The sequence below is a fragment of the Euprymna scolopes genome, chromosome 35 (assembly GCF_053919585.1).
Source record: "Euprymna scolopes isolate OS-2025 chromosome 35, ASM5391958v1, whole genome shotgun sequence".
In the NCBI taxonomy this organism is placed as follows: Eukaryota; Metazoa; Mollusca; class Cephalopoda; order Sepiida; family Sepiolidae; genus Euprymna; species Euprymna scolopes.
In genome coordinates, this window is record NC_136516.1 from 60,827,429 (window position 1) to 60,851,104 (window position 23,676).

Genomic DNA, 23,676 nt, shown 5'->3' on the forward strand with positions numbered 1-23,676 from the left:
ATTTAAATGATGAACTGAGCAGAGAAAAATTAATATTCTTAATTCTTTACTAACTCCATGTTTGAGATGTAAATGAGAACTTTAATGGAATATTTGAATATCTGTGTATCTCATATAGAGATCAAATGTTAACCCCCAGAAGGAGCCCTTGATTTTTGAGAACTTTGAAGTACAATGAAACAAAAAAGGAGAGTGAATAATATATACAGCCATGCACCTCATTATTTTTTGTTCAAAACCCTCTTTATTTATCCCTCAGTCACTTTTGAATACTACAATAAAAAAATGACAATTTTTTGGATTGAAAAACTAAATAAGATTACAAAACTTTATATTGTACATATAAAGTTTTTTTAATGATATTTATAATAAACTTGAAATATATATCAAACTAAATGAAATGAGTTGAATATGACAGATGAAAATATGTAAAAAAAATTGAAGATGAATTCATATTTCAGAGGAGGTTAGTTTGTGAAAAATACATTTGTATAAATAATTTGAAAAAAATGTTATAAAAAGAACTGAAATGTCTTAGTTACCTTTTTTTTTAAAAAAATACTTGAATCTGTTATAAAATTTAAATTCTATATATATGGACAGAAAATCATTATTTGGAAAAATATTACATTTTTGTGCAAAAAGTGATAATAAATTTTAAAAAAATGTTCACTTTCTCTGGAGACCTAGATAATGCCCTTTAAAATATACTCAGGTTTTTGATGATAAAAATTTATTTTTTAAAAGCAATTTTTTTATTGTTTCATATATATTTCCTTTTTCTAAACAATAGCAAGTTGAAAGTAAGTATCTAAAATGTTGAAAAGGCCGCCTTCCATAAACCCAGAATTGGTTCATCACAGTAAAATGATTGCATGCAGACTGATATGATAACAGCTGTGTGGATAACCCACATAATTGAGAACACAAATAGAATATCACAGTTATTTCTTCTGAAATTAAAGTTTTACAAAAAATGTGTACATTGAATAGTGTAGAATGGAAAGTTTAGATATTCCAAAAGATGGACACAATACAAAATTTATTAGAGAATCTTTGGAAGTTTCTTTCATCCCATCTGTTATTAGCACCTGTATTTTCTCAAAATTTTCAGTAAAATTCACACATCCCCTTGAATACACCATTGTATAATGCATGTATCAACATTTATATAAATTATAATTTTCATGTTTGATAAACCATTTTCTATCACAAATATTTCCCAAAAGGGGAAAAAATTACTTGGCCTACTTTAAGCCATAAAAAAACAAAGTTTCTTTTTTCATATAAAATCTGATACAAGATTCTAAAATTCTATTCAATTTGCCAAACTTTCAATGCATCATATTCTCAAGACATGTTTGAATAAATGAGTTTTGTCTTTAAACAGAATAAAATTTGGTTTAATTATAGTAAATGTTCGACATGTCTCTCACACACATACACACTGCCATTTTACTTGTGAATATCTTTTTGCAGGTCTGAGCAGATTAATACAATAGATATCTACAAAGTTCAACTTAGTCACGCACAAGATTCCAACAGTTGCACACTTAGTATTTACAAATGCTTGCACAGCAATAACCACTTTTCATTATCTACAGTTTTCTGAGTTACTTTCAACTTGGATTCAACAAGAACATGATTAAAAAATTTTCATTCTACCAAAGAATAAATTATTGACAATAAAAAATTGTTTAAAACAAATGAAACTTGCATTAACATTTTAAAAATTGTATTAAAAGATTCAAGTGAAAAAGTAAACTATTTCTTAGATGTATTTCTGTAATTTGTGATGATAATGAATGATTTGGTTTCCTCAATTTTTAGTTTTAATAAAAGCACAAGATTCTCAAATAATCCTTTCAGCAGAAAAATTAAATTTCATTTCTAAAGAATTATGCTTTATGTATGAATGAAGAAAGATGATGTTAAAATTTCAATCATAAACTTCGTCTTCCTTAGACACTGTCCTGAAATTGTAGCAGAAAATGTTAGCAACAGATCAGATTGCTAGGAGTATTTGATTTCAATAAAAGTTTTTTTTTCCCTTCTTTTAGTCTAAAAATTGTCTGGCTTTTTTTCTGTTTTACTATCAAGCTGTAATCGTGAGAAGTTATCTTTGAGGGCAAGAAGGGCAGGAAGAGTCAAGCAGACAGAGGTCAACATCACCCAATTCATCCAAGATGTGCCTAAAAATAGAAGAAAATCAAAAATTACAATTCAGTTGGAAAAAACATTTCCTATTTTGGTGGTTGATGTGTTGCATGGAGTGAAATGAAACAATGAACGTGAAATGCTGGTCTTACAGGACAAGATTAGACCTAATTATCTAAAAGTAAAATTAAAGGCAATATAAAAAAATAAAAGGGATATGTGTAACAGGAAATTTCATTAGTTTGTTCAGATTAAAGGAATGGATAAGAGCGCTTGGGTCAATGAATGCAGAAGAGTTGATATAAGGTCAGTTGGTAAAAAATAAAGGAAAACATAAGAGAAAGTGATAAGGATGGATTTGATAGAACAAAGATAAATAACGACTTGGCAGAGATAAGTTAGTTTAAAAATCAATTTACAAAAGTCATCCAATGCATGCCAGTATGTAAAATGGATGTTAGACCGATGAAATTCAGTCAGTTTTCAAAAATAAAATCATGTTTAATAAAATGTTAAAAAGTAGACTGATGTAGACAATGGCATAATCAACAAAAGAAATAGAAAAGACAAAAATTGTATCCCAGCACATTTGATAAAAATGACCTCAAATTAAAGTGTGAAGGAGTTAAGGTTATCTTTTACATCCACAAAATTTTAATCTGTTTTTGAGTTGCGTGTTATCTCCATTGCTACACATAACCCTGTGTGTGTATCTGACCCTAAAAGTTTGAATTATGGAAGGAAGAGAGGGTGTCATTGATAAAACTTTATAGACATTGTACATAAGAGAAAAAGTACAATAATATAAAAAATACAAAACAATTTTTTTATCTTAAGATCAAAATGGTAAATACAAAACGTACTTACTTATGTTAGGAATCATAAGAATTCCAAGAAAGAGGAGTGTCGCAATGTTACTGATCATAGTGAGAATGCCATTTGTGATGCCTTCTGCCACTGGGAATGCCATTTCACAAGACAATTCAAATAACAATGGAATGCCAGACATTAGCAGACTTAAACTCATCACAACAGATGCATAAATAGATACTGGAAATGGAAAATAAACATCATTAAAATAAGAAATTTAGAAATCAATCTGCTAGTTTACATTTAAGATTAAGGAAAAGATGCAATCACATTTTTTTCTTCTTTCATAAAACGTTCGATATGAAATCAAAATGTAATTTCTTTTTATGGAAACATGTACACTGGTGTGAAGTAACAATGTGACCCCAAAGCAGAAAAAATAAAAACAAATACATGTTCTGTCTGGTGTAGAATTGATCCTCACTTTGCCGATCTTTTTTTCTTACCAAATTCCTTCAGACTCATTACTAGAAGAGGTTTTCAATGCTTGTCCCCAATCTATTTAGCCGTCTTCTCCACAATGGTGCAATTTTCTAACTTTTTAAGTATCTCAACATTTTGAGCATCACCAACAAGAAATATTGCTTTTCTAAGGATAGAATTAACTAATGCTTGTTTTTTTATATTTCTTTTATCAAAACTTGTTTGCCTTTTCACGACGTGTGAAATCTCTTGTAATGTGGCTGTTGTTATATATCACATTCCCTGGGGCCATATATAACAAATAGAAGAAATTAAGTTGTGTTTTAAGATACACTTGCTATTCTTAGGATATTAAGCATTTTTTGATGACTATATATCAGTTTCTATCACAAGTCATTTTTTCTTGTCCTTACTCAACACTATTTGATATGGAGTTCATTCTGTCAAAGAAGTTAAAACACGCAGACAGCCTATCCCGTTAATACCAAGGACTGGTGAAGCACTAAAAGACTTGATAGGGACATAACTCCATTTTAATAAGAACTTTATTCATTTGTTTCATAAAAGAATTTAGGATGCTGAATTTTTACCAACATTTATTTCATTTCAGTTTCATCAGTTTGCATCTTACATGAATACAAGTCACATGACACATCAGTGGTCTTGATGTCTAGGTTTTGTATAGGATATGTATGTGTCCACATAACTCTCAAAAAGCTAAGACGCCTTTAACGGAAAAATAAAAATATTATATGTGCGTAATATCAACACAGACGGAATTTAACATCGATTAAACGTTGCCTCAGTTTAGAAAACTTTCTCATACCGACCTAGTAAGTTAAAAATTGACAAAATACTTTTGTGATCAGCAAAAAAAAAAAAGAAAAAAAAAAAAAGAAATATATTTGCACACTATATAACATTACAACATTTTTTAGGCTTAGTGAACTACTATTAATCCTTCATCCCAATATGCACACATTTTGCGCACCTTTAAACAAACTACTTAGGAAGGACAAGGTTTGGAACTGGACCACAGAATGCAAGATGGTGTTCAACAAGCTGAAAGAAGTGCTCACATTGGAACTATTCCTGACTAACTACAATCCAGATTTTGACATCAAGTGAAGCGAGTGCATATGGAATCGGTGCATGTATCCTGCATAAAATGCTGGACGGACCTGCAAAACCTATAGCACACACGTTGAGAACCCAGAGAACTGCGATGGACGACACTTAAAATCACAAACAGATCCAAAACCACTGATCTCTATCTTTGGCTTTAAGAAAGGGTTGCATACATATATGGCAAACACGCTCCTGACATGGAGAACAATCGACTTTGAATTATGACTTTGATATGGAGTTCATTCTGTCAAAGATGTTAAAACACGCAAACAGCCTATCCCGTTAATACCAAGGACTGGTGAAGCACTAAAAGACTTGATCGTGTCACTCCAATCAGAGAAAGATTACAGTTCAATCTTATTCAACACTGTTACCCTGGACAATGAAAGAAACTGAAAGCGACGACTTTATAAGAGAAACCAAGGAAAAACTGCAGATTGATGTACAAGTAGTAGAGGTTTACACAACATGCAACCAAGTATTATCATCATATTGGGAGAGATTAGTTTTTCCAGCGACCTTCTAAAAGAAAATCTTAAAGGATTTTCACACAGGACACCCAGGTGCCATCAGCATGAAAAGTTTAATACAAACTTTGTGAGTGTTTATTTCAGCACAGTCCATAAACTGAAGAAATTTTTCTTTAACAATAATAAACATTTTTATATTTGAAAAAATATTTTATATTCTTAAAAGCAATAAAAAATAAAACTAACATTGTCAGCTGGGATTGAAACTAAAACATTAAGTTATATTTTCAAACACTTGTAATCGGAAGAAAAACATGTTTGAAATGTGTAAACATGCTACAAGAATCATGATGTTCACAAAACAGATGCCATTATAATTTTTTGTATCACACAGGATGAAAAATATTAAAACGTCTTTTTCTTCTATTACTACAAAATAATACATTGATTTTAACTTCAAATGTTCATGTCATAATCTTTATAAAAGATATATTATAGTTTATACACATATTTTATTCAAATTTTTGAAGAAACTGTTTAAACTCTTGCTTTTTTTACTATTACTAATTATAAAAATAAAATTATAGCCAACATCTTTATAGAAGGATAGAACTTGGAAAGTACAATGATAGTAATATATCAATATTTGATGGGCGGATGAAAAGGACAATGAACTCACCCAATTCAACTTTCAAAACTTCCATGAAAATTAATTGGAACCAAACTAAACTAAAGATGGCAATTGAATTTAAAACTAAAATGAATTTTCGCATATGATTTGAAAAAATATCAGTCAATCTGAAAAGAGAGAAGAGTAAAAAAAACATGTATTAAAGCAAAAATAAAGTTTCATACAATTTTTATTTTTTCTATTCACAATATAAACATCAACTTTATATAATTGTAGTGATATGTTAGTAAAATAGAAAAGTGTTACTTTGTATCTGAAATCTTGTAGATTATCTAATGTCAAATATTTTGTTTCATCTACATGCATGATTTGTAATTTGTAGACAAATATTTCAGTTTGAGATAAACTGTTTGAACATAAATGAACAATTTTTCTTTAGAGAGGCTTTGTAAATGAATACTCTATAGACAAACTGGTTTGGATATTTTATTAGCAAAGGAGAAGTTTGTGTGCAAAAAGTGTAAAACAATGGAAATGTAAAGAAAGTATATCTGTATAGCAAATTTAATCAGGTTGTTCAGAAGTGTTGTAACCTTGATAATACCATTGGAACACAGGAAGTTGTTACTAGTATGATTGCAATAACAATACACATGGAAAAATTGAAATGGCTTAAAATATTTCAATAATAGTATACATAGAAAGAGTTTGATGGGCTAAGAAAGAATCTTTAAATTTTTAAAATCTGATTAAAATTAAGTTATAAACATTTTTGCATATGTTTTACTATTTTTCCTTCTTTAAGACATTGTTTACATTACTTTTTCAGTAAAATGTTATATCTTTGTTAAAACACAAGATTAAGCAATGAAATTTACCATATAAGTGTATTTTTGTGCAAGGAATCAGAATATGTTATTGAAAATCTCCAGGAATTAATGGTGTCCAAATAATCTGCAATAAATGCACATAAAGATGCTGCAATTCTTTAAAAATTCCATGTATCCATTAAAAAAGAAAAGAAGAAAACTCAAAGTTGAATTGTAATGCATTTTATGTGCAAGTAACTGAAATCTAAATCTAGAACCGTTTAGAAATGAATATATTGCAATATTTCTTTGGTATTATTGTAGATTAACACCTTCCATTAAATCCCCTCTCCAATCTGACCTCCTCTCCAAAATATGTGATTCTATTTTTTTTAGGCAATTAAATGTAAACACCCTGAAAAACTTTAATGAAAGACAAACAAAGTTATTTTCGAATTTAATATAAGAGTTCCCATTTTGGGCCATTCTAGCATTTTAGAGCAGTTAAACATATTTTTCTATGAGAGATAAATTCTGTGCATTTTTTTAAAGATTATTATGTGTGGGTTTAAGAGGGTCTTTGTGCAATTATGGGAAGCTTGCCACTATGACATTGGGTTAATAGTAGGGCTAAGGGAAAATATGTGTGAACATCATGACAGAAACAAAACAACTTTAGAATGAGTTAGTTTCATGAATTTAATGTACAGTAATTCATCATTTCGAGGCACTCCATTTCTGGGGCCAAGGGAGGCTTTGGGAGAGGGCTTGCCACTTGCATTCCATTCCTGAGGCCAAGGGAAGCTTTGGGAGGAGGCTTGCCACTCGCACTCCATTCCTGGGGCCAAGGGAGGCTTTGGGAGGAGCCTTGCCACTCGTACTCCATTCCTGGGCCCGAGGTTGGCTTTGGGAGGGGGCTTGCAACTCGCACTCCATTCCTGGGGCCAAGGGAAGCTTTGGGAGGAGGCTTGCCATTCGCACTCCATTCCTGGGGCCAAGGGAGGCTTTGGCAGGGGGCTTGCCACTTGCACTCCATTCCTGGAGGCTTTGGGAGGGGGCTTGTCACTCGCACTCCATTCCTTGGGCCAAGGGAGGCTTTGGGAGAGGGCTTGCCACTAAGACTCCATTGCTGGGGCCAAAGGAGGCTTTGGTAAGAGGCTTGCCACTAGGACTTCATTGTTGGGACTGAAGATAATTTTGGGAGGAGGCTTGCCACTCGTACCTAAGGTTTAAAATAGGATTGAGTTTTTTTTTTGTTTTTTTTAAAGAGCCTTTGAACATCATATTTACAGTTAATGGTTTATAATTTTTGTTCTTTGAAAATGTTATGGCTTAGATTTTGAACATCAAATTACTTTGATATATATAAACTTAGGTAAATGAGAGTGTGAAACTTTACAACAATTAAGACAAACAGACAAAAATAAAGTTTATTTAAAACAAGTGATGTCACTAACAGAAAATGTGATGTTTGGAAAAATATCAAGTACTTTTTGTTCACCTATTTAAATGATTTAAAATATTTTAAAATATTTAAAATATAAAAAAACATTTTGCTAAAGCTGACAACTCGTTCAAATTTTGGATGAATTTGATTTTGATTTTCAACTAGCAGTACCCGCTAATCGCCTGGCGGAAGCATGCCCCCCCCCTCACCTTGAATAAATTAAATTATTGTTGTGGGGTACAAATCACCCCTATTTCAGAACTAAGTGGAATCAACCAGTCCTATGAATACCACTGGTTTCAGAGACTAAATGGAGACATTCATACCATGTTTAACCGCATGCTACGAACACGTTCCTCTCGTACCACTTTAGTGGCTCCTGTTATATATTATACTCGTGGTTTCTTTCATTTGTATTCCCTAGGCGACTAAAAAGATTCAAGAAAAAAGAACACACATGGATATTCGAAATAATTTGATCCTAAATTCAGGGGAAATTCGAAACTTCAAGGGTATTTATTTTTCAAAAGTTTGGTGAAGAACGGGAAAAACTACTTGTCTCCGTTGGGAAAAAAAAACAACATTCGAGCATAAAACTAAGCTTTTATCTTTACATCATCAACGCTCTGATCCCCATCTGGCATCAATTGAAATGAATGGTTCTCGTCTTGGGGAGGCCTCATGTTTTGACAAGCTTCTGGGTTTGACTTTTACTCCTGATTTTAAATGGAACACATACATTAAATCCGTTGCCAAGGCCGCTGGAAAAATGGTGGGATCCTTCTATCGATCCAGTAGATATCTCACTGCTGATGCAATTCTCTATCTATATAAGAGCCAGGTACGTCCAAGGATGGAGTACTGTTGCCACATCTGAGCAGGGGCTGCTAGAAAGGACTTATCCTGCCTTGATAGAGTTCAAAATAGACTTCGTAGCCTTGTAGAGGATGTCCTTTTCTTTTCCCTGCAACTTCTATCTCACAGAAGAGATGTTGTGAACTTGTCTCTACTTTATCGTTATTTTCATGGCAAGTGCTCGACTGAGCTCCAATCTATGCCCCTCCCCTCACCAAACTTTCACAAGAAACACCCGTCTAGCAGAAATCACTATCAATAATTTCCCCCACTCTTTATCTGTGCCTAAACCTAAACGTAGATTCCATGAGTAAAGTTTTTTTATTAGAACTACATGCCTATGGAATTGTTTTCCATTTTCCTGCTTTCCAACTGATTACAATATGGTTGTCTTCAAATCTAACATAAATAAGTTCTTGATCAGCTGTTCCATGTAAGTTAACAAATTCACTAAATTTCATTACTAAGAATACTATATTGTCCAATTTCTAGTGTGCACTCTTTAACCCTTATCCTTTAGTGGCCTCAAGGCCTTGGTAGTGGTGATGCCCATGTAAAAAAAAAAAAAAAAAAAGAAAATCCACAAACACGGGATAAAGAACACTTTGAAAAAGGACAAAAATTCTTGCCGACAAAAGGATTTAACAAAGACGTCGTTAAAAATCTTATCTTGCTGTTAAAAAAGCAACTAAAACGTAAACTACGAGCTGAAACAGAACTCATAAGACAAATTGCTGGGAGAATTATTACTACTGCATTAACGCACATTAAAAAATACACTTAAAAAATAAAGGACACCCACTCAACAGCAATTACCAACGAAGAGGCAAGAAGAACACTTCACAAAATTATCAGGATAGAGAAAATTCTAGGACCCCTTGTAGCAAATGTGGAGAACCTTATGGGTACAATGCATGTCAGTACCAAAGGAAAATAACATGTGACCTATGCAAGCGAACAGGGCACAAAGCCTCATATTGCAGAACAAAAGTAAAAAAAAGAGCTATGTAAAAACTGCAAAAGTTGTCCCCTCACCAACAGAGAACATAAGGAAATATGTTACGGTGAGAATCAGAAATAGCGAAGTAAAACTGCAGCTCGATTCAGGGTAGGATTTATCGATTATAAATTTCCACACATGGAAGTGAATAGGAAAGATGACGAAGACGAATAAAGTCACAAGATCGGTAACTGGTGAAAAAATAAATTTTGAGGGTGAGCTAGTTATTAATGTGTCACTAAAAAGAACAAAAAAGCTAAAATTTTTCGTTCTAAGATACGCAACAAACTTATTCGGGACAGATTCAATTCAGGAATTTTAATTATGGGACTCGCCAAGGAGTGATTTTTGTCACAAAGTCGAAAACCTAATGGCCGATGCCAACAAACTCAAAAAAGATCTTAAAAAATCTTTCCCAAGTGTTTTCTCTGAAAAGCTTGGATGCTGCAGAAAATTAAAGGTGAGATTCGAATTGCTGGAGGAAGCAAAACCAATATTCAAAAAGTCACGGAGCATACCGTTTGCTTTGAGGGAAAAAATTGAAAAAGAATTGGAAAGATTAGTTAACACTGGGATTTTTACCCCTATTAACTATAGTGAGTGCGTAGCCCCCACCGTATACGTGAAAAAAAAATCTAAAGAGATTAGGGTATGCGCAGACTTCTCGACTGGATTGAATGCGGTGCTCAAGGACCATCACTACCCACTACCCAAACCCAGACGAAATATTCACTTAGTTAAATGGCTGAAATTTTTTTTCCAAAATAGACTTAAGCGAGACATACCTAAAAATACCAGTAGAGGAAGATAGCTCGAAACTTTTTTGTGTATCTCAACGCACAAAGGACTTTATAACTTCAATAGATTAGCATTTGGTATAAAAGTAGCACCTGCAATTTTCCAACAGGTAATCGATACTTTGCTAAGCGGTTTGGATTTCGCAATAGGCTATCTGGACGATATTCTTATGCGTAGTCAAAATGTTGAACAGCGTAGAGATCATGTAGTTCAAGTGTTTGACGGAATAAAAGAGTATGGTTCCCCATTGAAGGAAGCAAAATGAGAATTTTTTTTGGAACGAATTAAATACTTGGGTCATATCATAGATAAGGACGGGAGAAAACCCGATCCAGACAGGTCCACAGCTATAAAAGACATGCCAGAACCTCATAATGTAACTACATTGCAGAGTTTTTTAGGGCTTGCAAACTATTATCAAATGTTCATTAAGAACATGCATGAATTGCGCACGCCATTGAATGTACTATTAAAAAAGGACAAAAAATGTGATTGGACGCCTGAGTGCCAGGCAGAGTTTAAGAAATTAAAAGATGTATTAACGTCAGATTTCAATCCGAAACAAGAGATTATTTTTGCAACTGACGCAAGTTCTTATGGGATCGGGCGTGCATTTTACACAAGATGCCTGATGGGCCCACTAGGCCGATGCCCATGCGTCAAGAATTTTACTTTCTGCCTAGAAGAATTACTCCCAAATCGAAAAGGAAGCACTGGAGATCATATTCGGTGTTACAAAATTCCACCGATTTTTGCACGGTCGTAAATTTAAATTGCAAACTGATCAGAAGCCGCTTATAACCATCTTTGGCTCTAAAAAACAGTCTGCCAACTTACACAGCCAACAGACTGCAAAGATGAGGGACCATTCTACTGAATTATGACTTCAGTATGGAATTTCTTACATCTGCGAAGTTAAGTCACGCAGATGGATTGTCGCGATTAATCCCGAAATCAAAGGAACCACTGGAAGACACAGTAATAGTGTCACTACAAAGTGAAAAGGACTATACACAAATACTATGTAATACGATTAAGAAACTACCAGTAACTTTGGAAGATATAAGCGAGGCTGAAGAAGATAGTTTCATCAAGGAAATGAAACAAAAAATTAAATCGGATGAACTGGTGGTGGAAGCTTATTCTATGCGCAATGAGGTACTGTTGTACCAAGAAAGAATAGTAATCCCAGCTACACTACAGAAGAAAATTCTAAAGGATTTTCATACGGGGCATCCTGGGGCTACACACATGAGGTCCTACATTTACTGGAAGAGTATGGACACTGATATAGAAGGCACAGCAAAGTCGTGTAAGGAATGTGCATTGGCTGCAAATGCGCCCCAATACAATTTAGCCCGTGGCCTAAAGTGAACCACCCATGGCAAAGAATACACGTAGATTACGCAGGCCCACTGGATGGAAACTTATTTAATAGTGGTAGACAGTTTTTCAAAATGGCCTGAGGTATTTCGATGTAAAAGTCCAACAATAGATTTTACAATCAGTGTTCTTCACGAATTGTTCGCTAGTTTTGGTGTGGTTGATTGTCTAGTGTCAGACAATGGCACACAATTCACTTCAGCAGATTTTAAAAGCTTCTGCAAGGTTAACCACATGACGACACCAACCTATCATCCCCGATCGAACGGTCAGATTTGTAGACATGCTGAAAAGAGCCCTGAAGAAGGCTAAAAGGAACGCCCTCAGAAAAGGCGCTACAAGAGTTTTTACAAGTTTACCGAATTATGCCAAATGAAAGCACTCCATCGAAGATGTCGCCGGCAGAGTTAATATTTGCGAGTAAAATTAGGCTGGTCTTCAAGAAACTCTTGCCAACTTGAAACCACCAAATACTATAGTTCTTAAAAAGAGGTATTTACCTGGTGAAAAGGTATTTTTTCAGGTACACAAAAATAATAGTACGATGTGGGAACTAGGAAAGGTCCAGAAAAGGATCAGGCGGAAGGTCCACATTATCAAAGGTCCAAGATTTACGCACAAGAAACATTTAAACCAAATTCGGAAACGTATAACAGATGACAAAAGACAACCTCCTGCTGAACAAGAAGTAATGGACCAGATATATGACACGTTCGACCTGGTAACATCATAAGCAGCAGGACAACGTGGGTCCTCCAGAAAAAGGAAAATGACCGACCCTATAGAGATCAACCCCAGGGAAAAGAGCTATACGATCATCTCAGGGGAATGAAAATCTCGAGAGGGGGGGGTGTTGTGGGGTACAAATCACCCCTATTTCAGAACTAAATGGAATTAACCAGTCCTACGAATACCAATGGTTCCAAAGATTAAATGGAAACATTCATACCATGTTTAACCACATACTACAAATACGTTTCTCTCATACCACTTTAGTGGCTCCTGTATTCTTTATGATAAATACATATTATATTTATACACTTTACACTACTTGTGGTTCTTTCATTTGTGACCCCTAGCACGGGTCTACAACAATTATGGTTGTTGTTGGCCAACCCTCAACCTCCTCAGGTTACAAACGGCTTTCGGAATAGACACCCCCAACTCCTCATGGCAAGAATGGCTATTGTAATGGATAGCCCCAACCTTCCCATGGCAAGAACGGACGGAAAGAGGTGGTGAAGTAAGGATATTGAACAACCCCCCCCCCCCCCCGCCTCACAGAAAAAAAAAAAAAATAGCAGTGAAAATGGAAAAAATTAAACACAGTAGGCCACCCGGGTGGATAGAGGTGTAAAAAATAAAATAAAATACAAAATAGTAGGCAAGCAGGCTTGAACCTGTCACGCAAAGGAGAAAAAGGTGCCAAAAAAAGTAAACCGTTTAGCCGTCGCGTTCATAGAAATAAGGTTAATGATCTCAAGGCGTATGCTGACTTTTGAGATGGATCGATCCAGTGAGCAATAGAGACAGGGAGAGATGGAGAGTCGGTAATTATTGACTGACGAAATGCATTGTGTTTTCAATAAAGAAAATAGGGAAAAACTTCATCGGACATTTATAACTCTGGTAATTTACAAAAAAAAAAAAAAAAAAAAAAAAAAAAATGTGGCTCATTAGTTTGGCTGGTTTTTATTATATCCAAACTTTAAAACAAGAAAGCAGCAAAGATTTGTTTTTGCTGTAACAAAGTTGATGACAGCAGAAACACAAAAAGCGATAGAGAGAGGGATAGTCAGTAATTTGTGACGGATGAAAATTGTCAGGTTTTCAATTGCAGTAATAGTCTAAGTAGTTGTGTTTATATTTTTATTTAGCATATAAAGGAAGAATCTTGTCAGTTGTACTGAGAAAGAAGAAATTAAACGTTTCAGGCTTCCGAATCACAAAAAGGCTGGGTTTGTACTACAAAAATAGCCAATTTTTTTTTTAATACATGTTTAATCGAGCTTTTAAAAAAGGAAGAGGAAATAATGGCTATCAGCCTGTGTGTGAAAACATTATGTACGCTGTAGCTAAACACAAAATATGTATCATGTTACCATGAAAAGCTAATATATGCGGTATATTTAATGTGCAAATGAAAGCAGTATTAGCTTATGAACATGTTTTGATGTCTTAATGTTTGTAATCGGGGTATTTTATCTGATTTTTTTCATTATTTTTAGGAATCAGGAAAAGGAAAGATTATGGTATATGTATAAGCATATGAGCCAGAAAATTAGGGTGAAACTCCATATATGACCATGATGCAAAATCCCTCCCAGTGTCGACTGGGAGTGGGAGTAGTACTTTTTATTTATGAGGGAAAAATAACAGCTACTTCCATTGTAATCTTTGCATTTGTGATAATGTTTCTCCTAGGATGGAATGTAAGATTTTAATATAGCGGATAAATGTGTGTAAGATGGTGTTCAAAAGTTACATAATTTACTAGCTAATAGTCTAGACATAACAAATTTGTATGTGGCATCTGTTGGAGCAAACATAGTGTACTTTGGTCCAGAGGGGAATTTCTGCAATCAAATTATTATATATTATTAGTGGGGGTGCCCAGTGTTCCCTTGATGTTTGGAGGTGTGTGTTGAGCAAAAAAAAAAAAGAAAGTGGTAGTAGGCAGGCAGGATCGAACCCGTGACGCAAAAATGAAAAAAAAAGTGAAAGAAAACCTGACGTCTTACCGCTACTCCACGACGCAACTGCAAGTGTAAAGCGTTCAAATTTAACGTAGTCAATCAAAAAGATCATTTGCAAAAATAGCATTGCTTTTAAACCTCCCACGAAGGTCATTTTTAATGTGGGGGAAAAGCAACTCTCCCCAAAAAGGGAGCACTCTGGCAGTATCCAAATAAATAGTAATTGTCTCAGTATGAGTTGACCAAGGACCAATTATAGAATAGATACGGCTGGAAGTTTCGTTAGATTAGTTTCTTTTATACGAAAAAGACAAACAAACACTCGAAATGAGACGATGTCTGTTTGCGAATCTGAGATATTATGATCTAGGACAGAAGAAAACTTCTCCCCGAATCTAATCGGCACAAGAACCCTGACACAAAAAGCCTTACATGGACATACAGACGCGCACACACAGTTTGCCCTTTATATATTAGGCTAGCGGCATTGCCCAGGGGTAAAAGAAAAAAAAAATTTGGTAGGAAGGTAGGCTCGAACCCGTGTGTTTGTCGGTGTAAAAGAAAACAAAAAAAAAAGTTTGTTGGTGTAAAAGAAAAAAAAAAAGAAGTTTGTCGATGTAAAAAAAAAAAAAAAAAAAAAAGGTTGGCAGGTAGGCTCAAACCCGAATCCTTGATGCAAAAGTGAAAAAGAAAGTGAAAAAAACCTGACATTTTACCTCTTGGCCACGAAGGGACAAGAAATTAAAAGTTTTTAATTTAATGATTAAGAAGTTAAGTGACAAGTGCATAAATTTAATGAGGTCAAACATCACGTTATAGGGGAAACTTAAAACCAGCTCCCCTAAACAGGGAAGTGTCCAAATGAATAGCAATTGTCTGATATAAGGGAATTCCTCCGCAGTGATCAAAGCTGATTGCTTTTCTGGACCTCCCGGCATGAATGACAAGAAGACTCCTGTGTAAACGGATTCAGTTTCCCTTATATACAGAAAAGCTAAACAAACACGTGGAGAATGGGAAATACTGTGAAAATAGCGTGTAAAATTTGTTCAAATAAAATAGATAGACACAACCTCCCTTCGTCAATCATAGATATTATAATCTAGGGAGCATATGAAAAGTTTTAGGAATGAGTGACCCCACTGAGCGCCCCCCCTCTCTCAAAAAAATGAAGCCTTTGCTGGACATACAAAAAAAAATGCACACACACACACACATTTTGCCTTTTATATATATACTAGCAGAGGTACCAGGTATTGCCCTGTGTTTGTAGGTATGTGTGTTTGGGGGGGGGGTTTAGATCCAAACCCTCTGTTAAACTTCTTTAAAAAAAAAAAAAAAAAAAAAAAAAACAGCGAACATGATGTAAAAAGAAAAAAATGTAAAATAAAAAAAAAACTTGTTTAAAAACTGGGAAAAATTTTTTTTTTTAAATTTTGGTATATACCGTAACGCCCCCTAGTCGAGCAATTGCGTCCATCCCTAGAACCACATCGACACCCGTGACAATTTTGTTAATAACAATTGCCTGGATTGTTAGTGACATCCCACGTACCATCAACCGAACGATACTTGTGTCATTGCACTTCACCTCTCTGCCGTCAACTGCCATATGTGTCAACCATGTCTTTGGTGATAATTGTTGAAGTACAGCCCGTGTCGACAAGGGCTTTTGCACTTCGTCCATTTAGGGTCACCTCTACTTGTGGTGACATACCCTGAAGCGCCTTCATTGAATAAGTGGGGTAGCCACCGGCGCAGTTGCTTCCCCCTGTTCGTTTCCCTGGGGACAGAATCTGCTGATGTGGCCGACTTCCCCACAGCGGTAACACGTGACTTCTGGCTTTGACTCCCTGCACTCCCTCGCCATATGGGGACCTTGGCATCGGTAGCATCTGCCAGAGAACCTGGGTCTCTGCTACAGTCCTCTCTGCTTTTTGTCCTTCACAATTTCCTGCTGCAGTTTGCTTCGTTGAGCGACAGCAACAATTCCCTGCTCACTCTCTTTTTTCCTGGCCAGCACCCTAGCCTGTGTAATCAACTCCGCCACCTCCATAGTATTTACACTGGGCAGTTGCTGCAGAGCTATAGAAATATGGTCCGGGAAGCCTTCATTTCACTGCTGATCCTCTTTGCTTCCATAGTTCCCGCCGAAATAGCTTGTAGTGAAGTAAAAAAAAAAAAAAAAGAAATTTAAAAAAAAATATATATATATATATATATATAAGACACAGCTGTTCCTTCCAAAAGGTTGAGCTCTTCAACGTCCAAAAATAATTCACCGTCACAAAAAAAAAATCACCGTCACTTCTTCCAACCGTCGTTTCACTCTCTGCGCTCTTCACACTGCTTAAAACAAAGTACCGTTTATATGCTGCCCATTTCTCCACTTATGCAAATTGACTATCAACCAGAGCCATTTAGTTTTCCATTTCTCCAAACAGCCAATTTGCAAAGGGGGACAACTCAAACCACAGAATGTTTCAGTTAAAAATGTAGAACAGTTGCAATAGCATGGTCAGTTGACAGGGGAAGGTCAAGTAAATCATCAGGATGGCTTTAAGAAAAAGGGCGATAAATAAAGACCTAGTCAGAGATAGGTTAATTTGGAAGTCACTTTTGGAAAAATCCAACACAGTGTTAGCATCGTGATGATGATGATGATGGATCTAGGTTTAAAATATACAAGATTTTCATTAAATCTATAATGTCATCTACAATTATTAAATTCATAGAAATACCAAGCAGGATAACTGATATTAATAAATGAATATGAGATTGCTAACTGATTTATTAGTTGATTTTACAAAAAAAAAAAAAAAAAAAAAAAAAAAAAAAATCGCTGACACGCAGGTAAAAACAAAGCTGCAAAATTACAAAACATACACAACAGTTGTAAAACCAGAATACGATGTAGGTACATGGACATAAGGATATGTTATGTTTAAGATGAATTTTTTTTGGTTGTTATATACCAAAGTTGATTTAAAAAAGAACAAAACAGCCTAAAAATATAATTTTTTTGTTGCATGTTTCAAGTTCTTTTTTCAACAATTTTATGAACAAATTCCTTCAGTTTAAGAAGGAAGAGACATTTTCGATTTTGATAAAAGTTTTTTATAATGAAATAATTTCAGCTGATAAAAGTGTTATGCATGTTTGGCTTACCTCGCAATACCAAACGCCCCTAAAGAACCAAAACAGCCTCCATAAAATATCATCATACCAGCATCATACTGAAAAGAAACAAGAAAACATTTTAGACAATTTGCAAACAAAATTTTTTAACATCTTTTTTTTTTTTTTACCACTTATGAAGGCTCTAGACCACTAGAGGATAAGAGGTAATGAATGTAAGGTTGTAGTTTAGTAATCATTAATGGTCTAGATTGGGAAGAATTTGGATTATTTAAGGACTTATAGGCTACCATATTGTGGGCAGTTTGAGGAAAGAAGCTTTGTTCATGGAATCTGCAGTTAGATTTCGGCACAAATAGAGAGTGGGGAAATTGTTGATAGTAGTTATAGTTAGTTGGGTGTTTTTTGTGAAAGTTTGGCAAGGGAGTGCCATAGATTGGAGCTCAGATGAGCATTTTCCATGAAAATAATGATAGGGCACAGACAGGCTCAGAACATCTCTTCTGTGGGGAAGAGGTTGCAAGGAATAGAAAAAGGCATCACTTACTTTCGAACTGGCAGGATACAATGTATTTGGTTCTTAAACAGAGAGTTACATCAGCAGTGAGATACTTACTGGATCAGTAGAACAATACATTTTTCCAACGATCTTGGCAACAGATTTGATGTATATGTTCCTTTTTAGATTAGGAGTAAAGGTCAGTTCCAAAAGCTTGTCATGACATGGTGTTTTCACAAGACAAGAGTCATTCATTTCAATTGGAGTCAGTTGAGGATCAGAGTGATTATGATGAAAGGAGAGAAGCTTGGTTTTCGATGCATTAAAATTAACAAGCCACCTTCTTCCCCACTGCACCACATGTTCAAGATCAGAGGAGAGAGAATCAGAAAGAGCTTGGTCATTGTCAGCCTTTGAAGTGTTGCCATCTGCATAAATGTCTACGAATGATCTAAGAATGCGATTTGGGAGATCATTGATGAAGATCAAGAATATAGTTGGGCCTACGATAGAATCCTAAAGGACGCCAGCAGTGATACTATGAGTTCTGATTTCTGCCCATCGACGACTACTCTTATAAGCCTATCAGAGAGAAGAGATTTAATAATTGAGGGGACATTTTCAACTATTCCATAGATGAAATTATTGTAAAGTAGAACTTTATGCCATACCCTATTTTCTTAGATATTTCAAGAGCTATTGCTCTAGAAACAAAGCCATTGTTGAGAGATTCGGTAATCCTGTGTGATATTACAGTTAGCACATCAGCTGTAGATCTAGCAGAACAAAAACCATGTCACTTCCGCTTGAAGTTTTTTAAGTACTATGATTGGAATGCCAGCAGGGATAATTGCTTGATTGGAATCAAGGTCTTTGATAAGCTTGGCAACATCACACAGACATTTGTATGCCGCATAGCATATGCAGCAGGAAATATTGTGAGTAGGCAGTTATGATCAAAAAGGGTAGAACTTGCTGCAAAGTTCTTGGCAAAAAGTTTTGATTTGTCAGATGCTGATGAAATTACCTAAGGTCTATTGATGATGGTTCGGATAGAGGACAAATCTCCGTTCAGAACCCTGTTTGTTATTCGCCAAAACTGGTGAGAACCAAGCTGTTACTCAGCTATTTCAAACTTAATGTACAGAGCATACAAATCTTTTAAAGTGGTTGCTTACAGTCCTAGATGTGGCTTTAGTTTCATAACATCTATTTTGTTGAAAGCAATGGAAATAGTGGCATAATGGCAGCGGCACATTCTGAGGTGAACTATACCTGGCTATTAGGCTTTTATTGGAATTTCTTGGAGGGTATGAGGTGGTCTATAACAACAATTAACCATTCCGTTAGATACTACAGAGGACACATTCTTTTTAAACAGGGAATACAGAGGTATATCTGGCATAAAAGTTTGGAAGTTATTCCAATCAGTCATAGAGTATTGATATACAGTATGATGGAGACCTACATCTGAGGACTCATTACATTTTGTTTTTATCTTAACTAAGATAACTGAGTGATCGGAAGATCCTAATGAAGACATTACTGAGGCTGATCACAATTCTGGGCAAGGAGACTTGCAAACTCTCCGTCAGTGTCAGGCATATGAGTTCATGAACAATTTGTGTTCATACGCAATCGAGAAATAATGACAGTATCTCCCCTTGTTGTATCTGTTTTGTTTGAGTGAATATTCAAATCTCCACAGATGTGAATGTTAGCTGAGGGATGAGCACAGCATATGGTCAATTTTCTCAGAGATAATCTCAATGATAGTAACTTTGCTGCTATGCAGATGATAGAGGGCAAATATGAACATGGTGATGTGAGCCAGTGCTACTCTGAAGCACATATAAGGCAATTTAGGATCTTCTCTGGAGATATCCCTACCATATAGAAAGCCATCTCTTATGTAGGAACATATTTCATGCCCATGACGATTTTGGGTGTCAGATTTTGATGTCAAGTTGGAGTAGCCTTAAAGTGCGAACTCATCTAGGGAAACATAATTACCTATGCCAGTTTTGCATAGGAACAATAGGTCAGGTTTGGCGTCCTTTAATTAGATTTCAATTTCTGATGTTGGAGAAGGAGACCTTGTAGTGGGGGAGTCTACATTGGAAGTTGGACTTCTGGGTTTAATCTTGGATTGTTTCTTGAGATTTTTCATTATTGTGCATGGAGATATATAGAACTTCTAATAGAAGAGGACAGCAGAGTTGTTAGAGCAGAGCAGAAATGGGGGTGGGGGAAGAATGGTTTTTGTAGACCATGTAGAGGAAAAGCTGAAACATTACCCACTAATATGGCATCAAAAGGCCCCCACCAAAAGCTACTGCATGATCCAGAATCCATTCACCAACAGCAGCCCCAGTACTTTACATAGTAGGATGGCTTTCTTGGTGGTTAATCAGGCCAGGTAAAATGTGTACCTCCAGCACTATTATTAGTGACATAGCCACAAGGATAGAAATAGATAAGAACATCTCAAGCAATTACTCAAAAGACTTGGAGGTATTTTTATTCAATAGAAAAACAAACAAAACATTTATTTGTGCATCTTCACTCATCATGTTTCTCCACTGTCATTCTTCATTTGTAACTTTGTAGGTGACTTTTTGAACCAACTTCAGACTTGCATAGCTTACATTTCAATTTCTGCTGCTTATGTGTAGAATTGTATTCTTACAACAGGTTACATTTGCAGACTTTGTTGCTTCTCAATCGCTAAATGTCTTTTTTTTTTTTTTTTTACATAGGCATCACCACATTATCAAGGCCAAGAGGCCACTCAAGGATAAGGGTTAAAGAGTGTACAGTAGAAATTGGACATTATAGTAATCATTAGTAATGAAAATTTGGTAAAGTTGATAACTTATATGGAACGGCTCATCAAGAACTTATTTACGTTAGACTTGAAGACAACCATATTGTAGTCAGCCGGAAAGCAGGAAAACGGAAGACAGTTCCACAGGCGTGCAGTTCTAAGAAAAAAGCTTTGTTTATGGAATCTACGTTTTAGTACATTTGAGTGACAGATAAGATTGTTTTTTAGATGCCAGTAATACATCTTGACTTTGGAAAATAGTGATGTTTATTGGAGAGTTTCTCTTAATGGAGTATGTAATCAAGAAAACATTAGAAATCCCTTGAAAATTTATTAACTTCACTCATCAAAAAGAACCAATACTGATTTGCAGATGAAATATTATTCAGATTTAGTAATGAAAATTCTTTGTTGAATCATTGAGATGAAAAAGTGGATAAAGAAAAGTGAATTTCAAAAACTAGTTGAGAAATGGGCATTTGAAGTCAGATACAGAGAAAACATTTTTATACTGTTGCAGGAAAGGCATTTGCATTCTGTGATTAATAATATTTTTAAATATTTAACATAATACAATTTTATCTTGTGAAACTAATTCTGGTATCACGGAATTTAATTTAGAAAATGCTGCCAAAATACACACACTATATATAACTCAATATCTGTGCATATGTGTTTTTGTGTTCCTTATACAAAGAAAGGTTAGAGAATCTACATAGAATCTAAAAGTGTATTCTTATGTAACATTTACAGAGAAAGACAATGGAAGTGGTCCTAAAAAGAGTTTGGCAGAGGGTCAGACTTTCTTTAAAAGTTCAAATATGCTCTATTTTGATGAAAATAAAGTTTTCTGGGGAAGCCAATGGAAATTGTCTCAAATCTCTATGTTATCCTCTCTGTGTCGAATATGTGTCCCAACCTTTAAATGATCCATGTTGACAGAACCTCTTTAAAACTTCAAATATGCGTACCCAATTTTAATATAATTTTATATATGTGAATAAACCCAATTTTAATATAATTTTATATATGTGAATAAAAAGGAAAAACCTAAAAGAGTAAAAACAAAAATAAAATCAACGTTTCGTCCCTATTTCAGGGGACATCATCAGGATTTCTAAGCGAGGATGTACGGGAAAACGGTCATATATCACATGCGAAAGAGGAGAAGTTCAGTTCTCTTTCTGTTCTGGAGAGAAAAACTTTCATGATGAAAAGAGAATTTATATGTAGTGTGTGTGGAGGGGGGGGGGTCGAGTTATATACATATATGCATTTTTTTTTTTTTTTTTTTTTTTTTTTTTTATCAACCAGGATCTAAATTAATGTTTTGTTCATTTATTATTATATTACCTATGATTGGGGCTAAATCGTAAAATCCCTTTCTCTGTTCAATGGTATTAATATTTGAAATCAAAGCAGATTCAATAAGTTTCCGTTTTGCTCTATCTGGGATGGATTTTAAGATTTTTGCACGTCCAAAGCCGAAAGAGTGGCCATGTTCGACACAGTGGGAAAAGAGTGCATTTAAGGGGCTGGCATTTCTTATGTCCCTTTTATGTTCGCTTAGTCTGATTTCCAAATTTCGCTGTGTCTCACCTATGTATGATTTTTTGCAATTATTACATAAAAGGGACATAAGAAATGCCAGCCCCTTAAATGCACTCTTTTCCCACTGTGTCGAACATGGCCACTCTTTCGGCTTTGGACGTGCAAAAATCTTAAAATCCATCCCAGATAGAGCAAAACGGAGACTTATTGAATCTGCTTTGATTTCAAATATTAATACCATCGAACAGAGAAAGGGATTTTATGATGTAGCCCCAATCATAGGTAATATAATAATAAATGAACAAAACATTAATTTAAATCCTGGTTGATAAAAAAAAAAAAAAAAATGCATATATGTATATAACCCGACCCCCCCTCCACACACACTACATATAAATTCTCTTTTCATCATGAAAGTTTTTCTCTCCAGAACAGAAAGAGAACTGAACTTCTCTTTCGCATGAGATATATGACCGTCTTCCTGTACATCCTCGCTTAGAAATCCTGATGATGTCCCCTGAAATAGGGACGAAACGTTGATTTTATTTTTGTTTTTACTCTTTTAGGTTTTTCCTTTTTATTCACATAACGTCTAAAGCATCGTTTATATTTTGCTTTATTTTATTCAATTTTTATATATATATATATATATATATATGTGTCATTAATTTAGAGTTTTCCATCATTTCTTCCAACTATACTAGAGGGTGAATCCAGTGGAGGTGGCAATAAAAACAAAGAAAATAATTTATGAACATAGTAAAAAATGTACGTAGTTCTCATTCAATCCCGAACAACATTGTCTTTTTCCTAGTTTATATATCTACATATATAGCGAGAGAAATAGATGGATCCTCTTACCTGAGAAATACTGAGTGGCTTTAAGTTAATATAGAGAACACTTAACCAACCATTTGTTATGCCACTGACGACACCATAAACAAAGCTCACCAACCAAAATCTGTGATTCCTGAAAATTAATGGTTTTAGATTA

The 23,676-nt window shown here is 34.9% G+C and overlaps 1 protein-coding gene across 1 annotated transcript; it reads right to left on the reverse strand.

The window, feature by feature from the left end:
* Nucleotides 1-711: 711 nt before the first annotated feature.
* On the reverse strand, nt 712-23,676 carry LOC145259876 (solute carrier family 49 member 4-like). The gene is made up of 5 exons (XM_080117755.1): nt 23,544-23,676; nt 17,836-17,903; nt 5,728-5,846; nt 3,025-3,207; nt 712-2,192 (listed from the first exon to the last, which is right to left on the reverse strand). The coding sequence occupies exons 2-5, from the start codon at nt 17,889-17,891 to the stop codon at nt 2,062-2,064; spliced, it is 489 nt and encodes a 162-aa protein (XP_079973881.1). The 5' UTR covers nt 17,892-17,903; nt 23,544-23,676; the 3' UTR covers nt 712-2,061.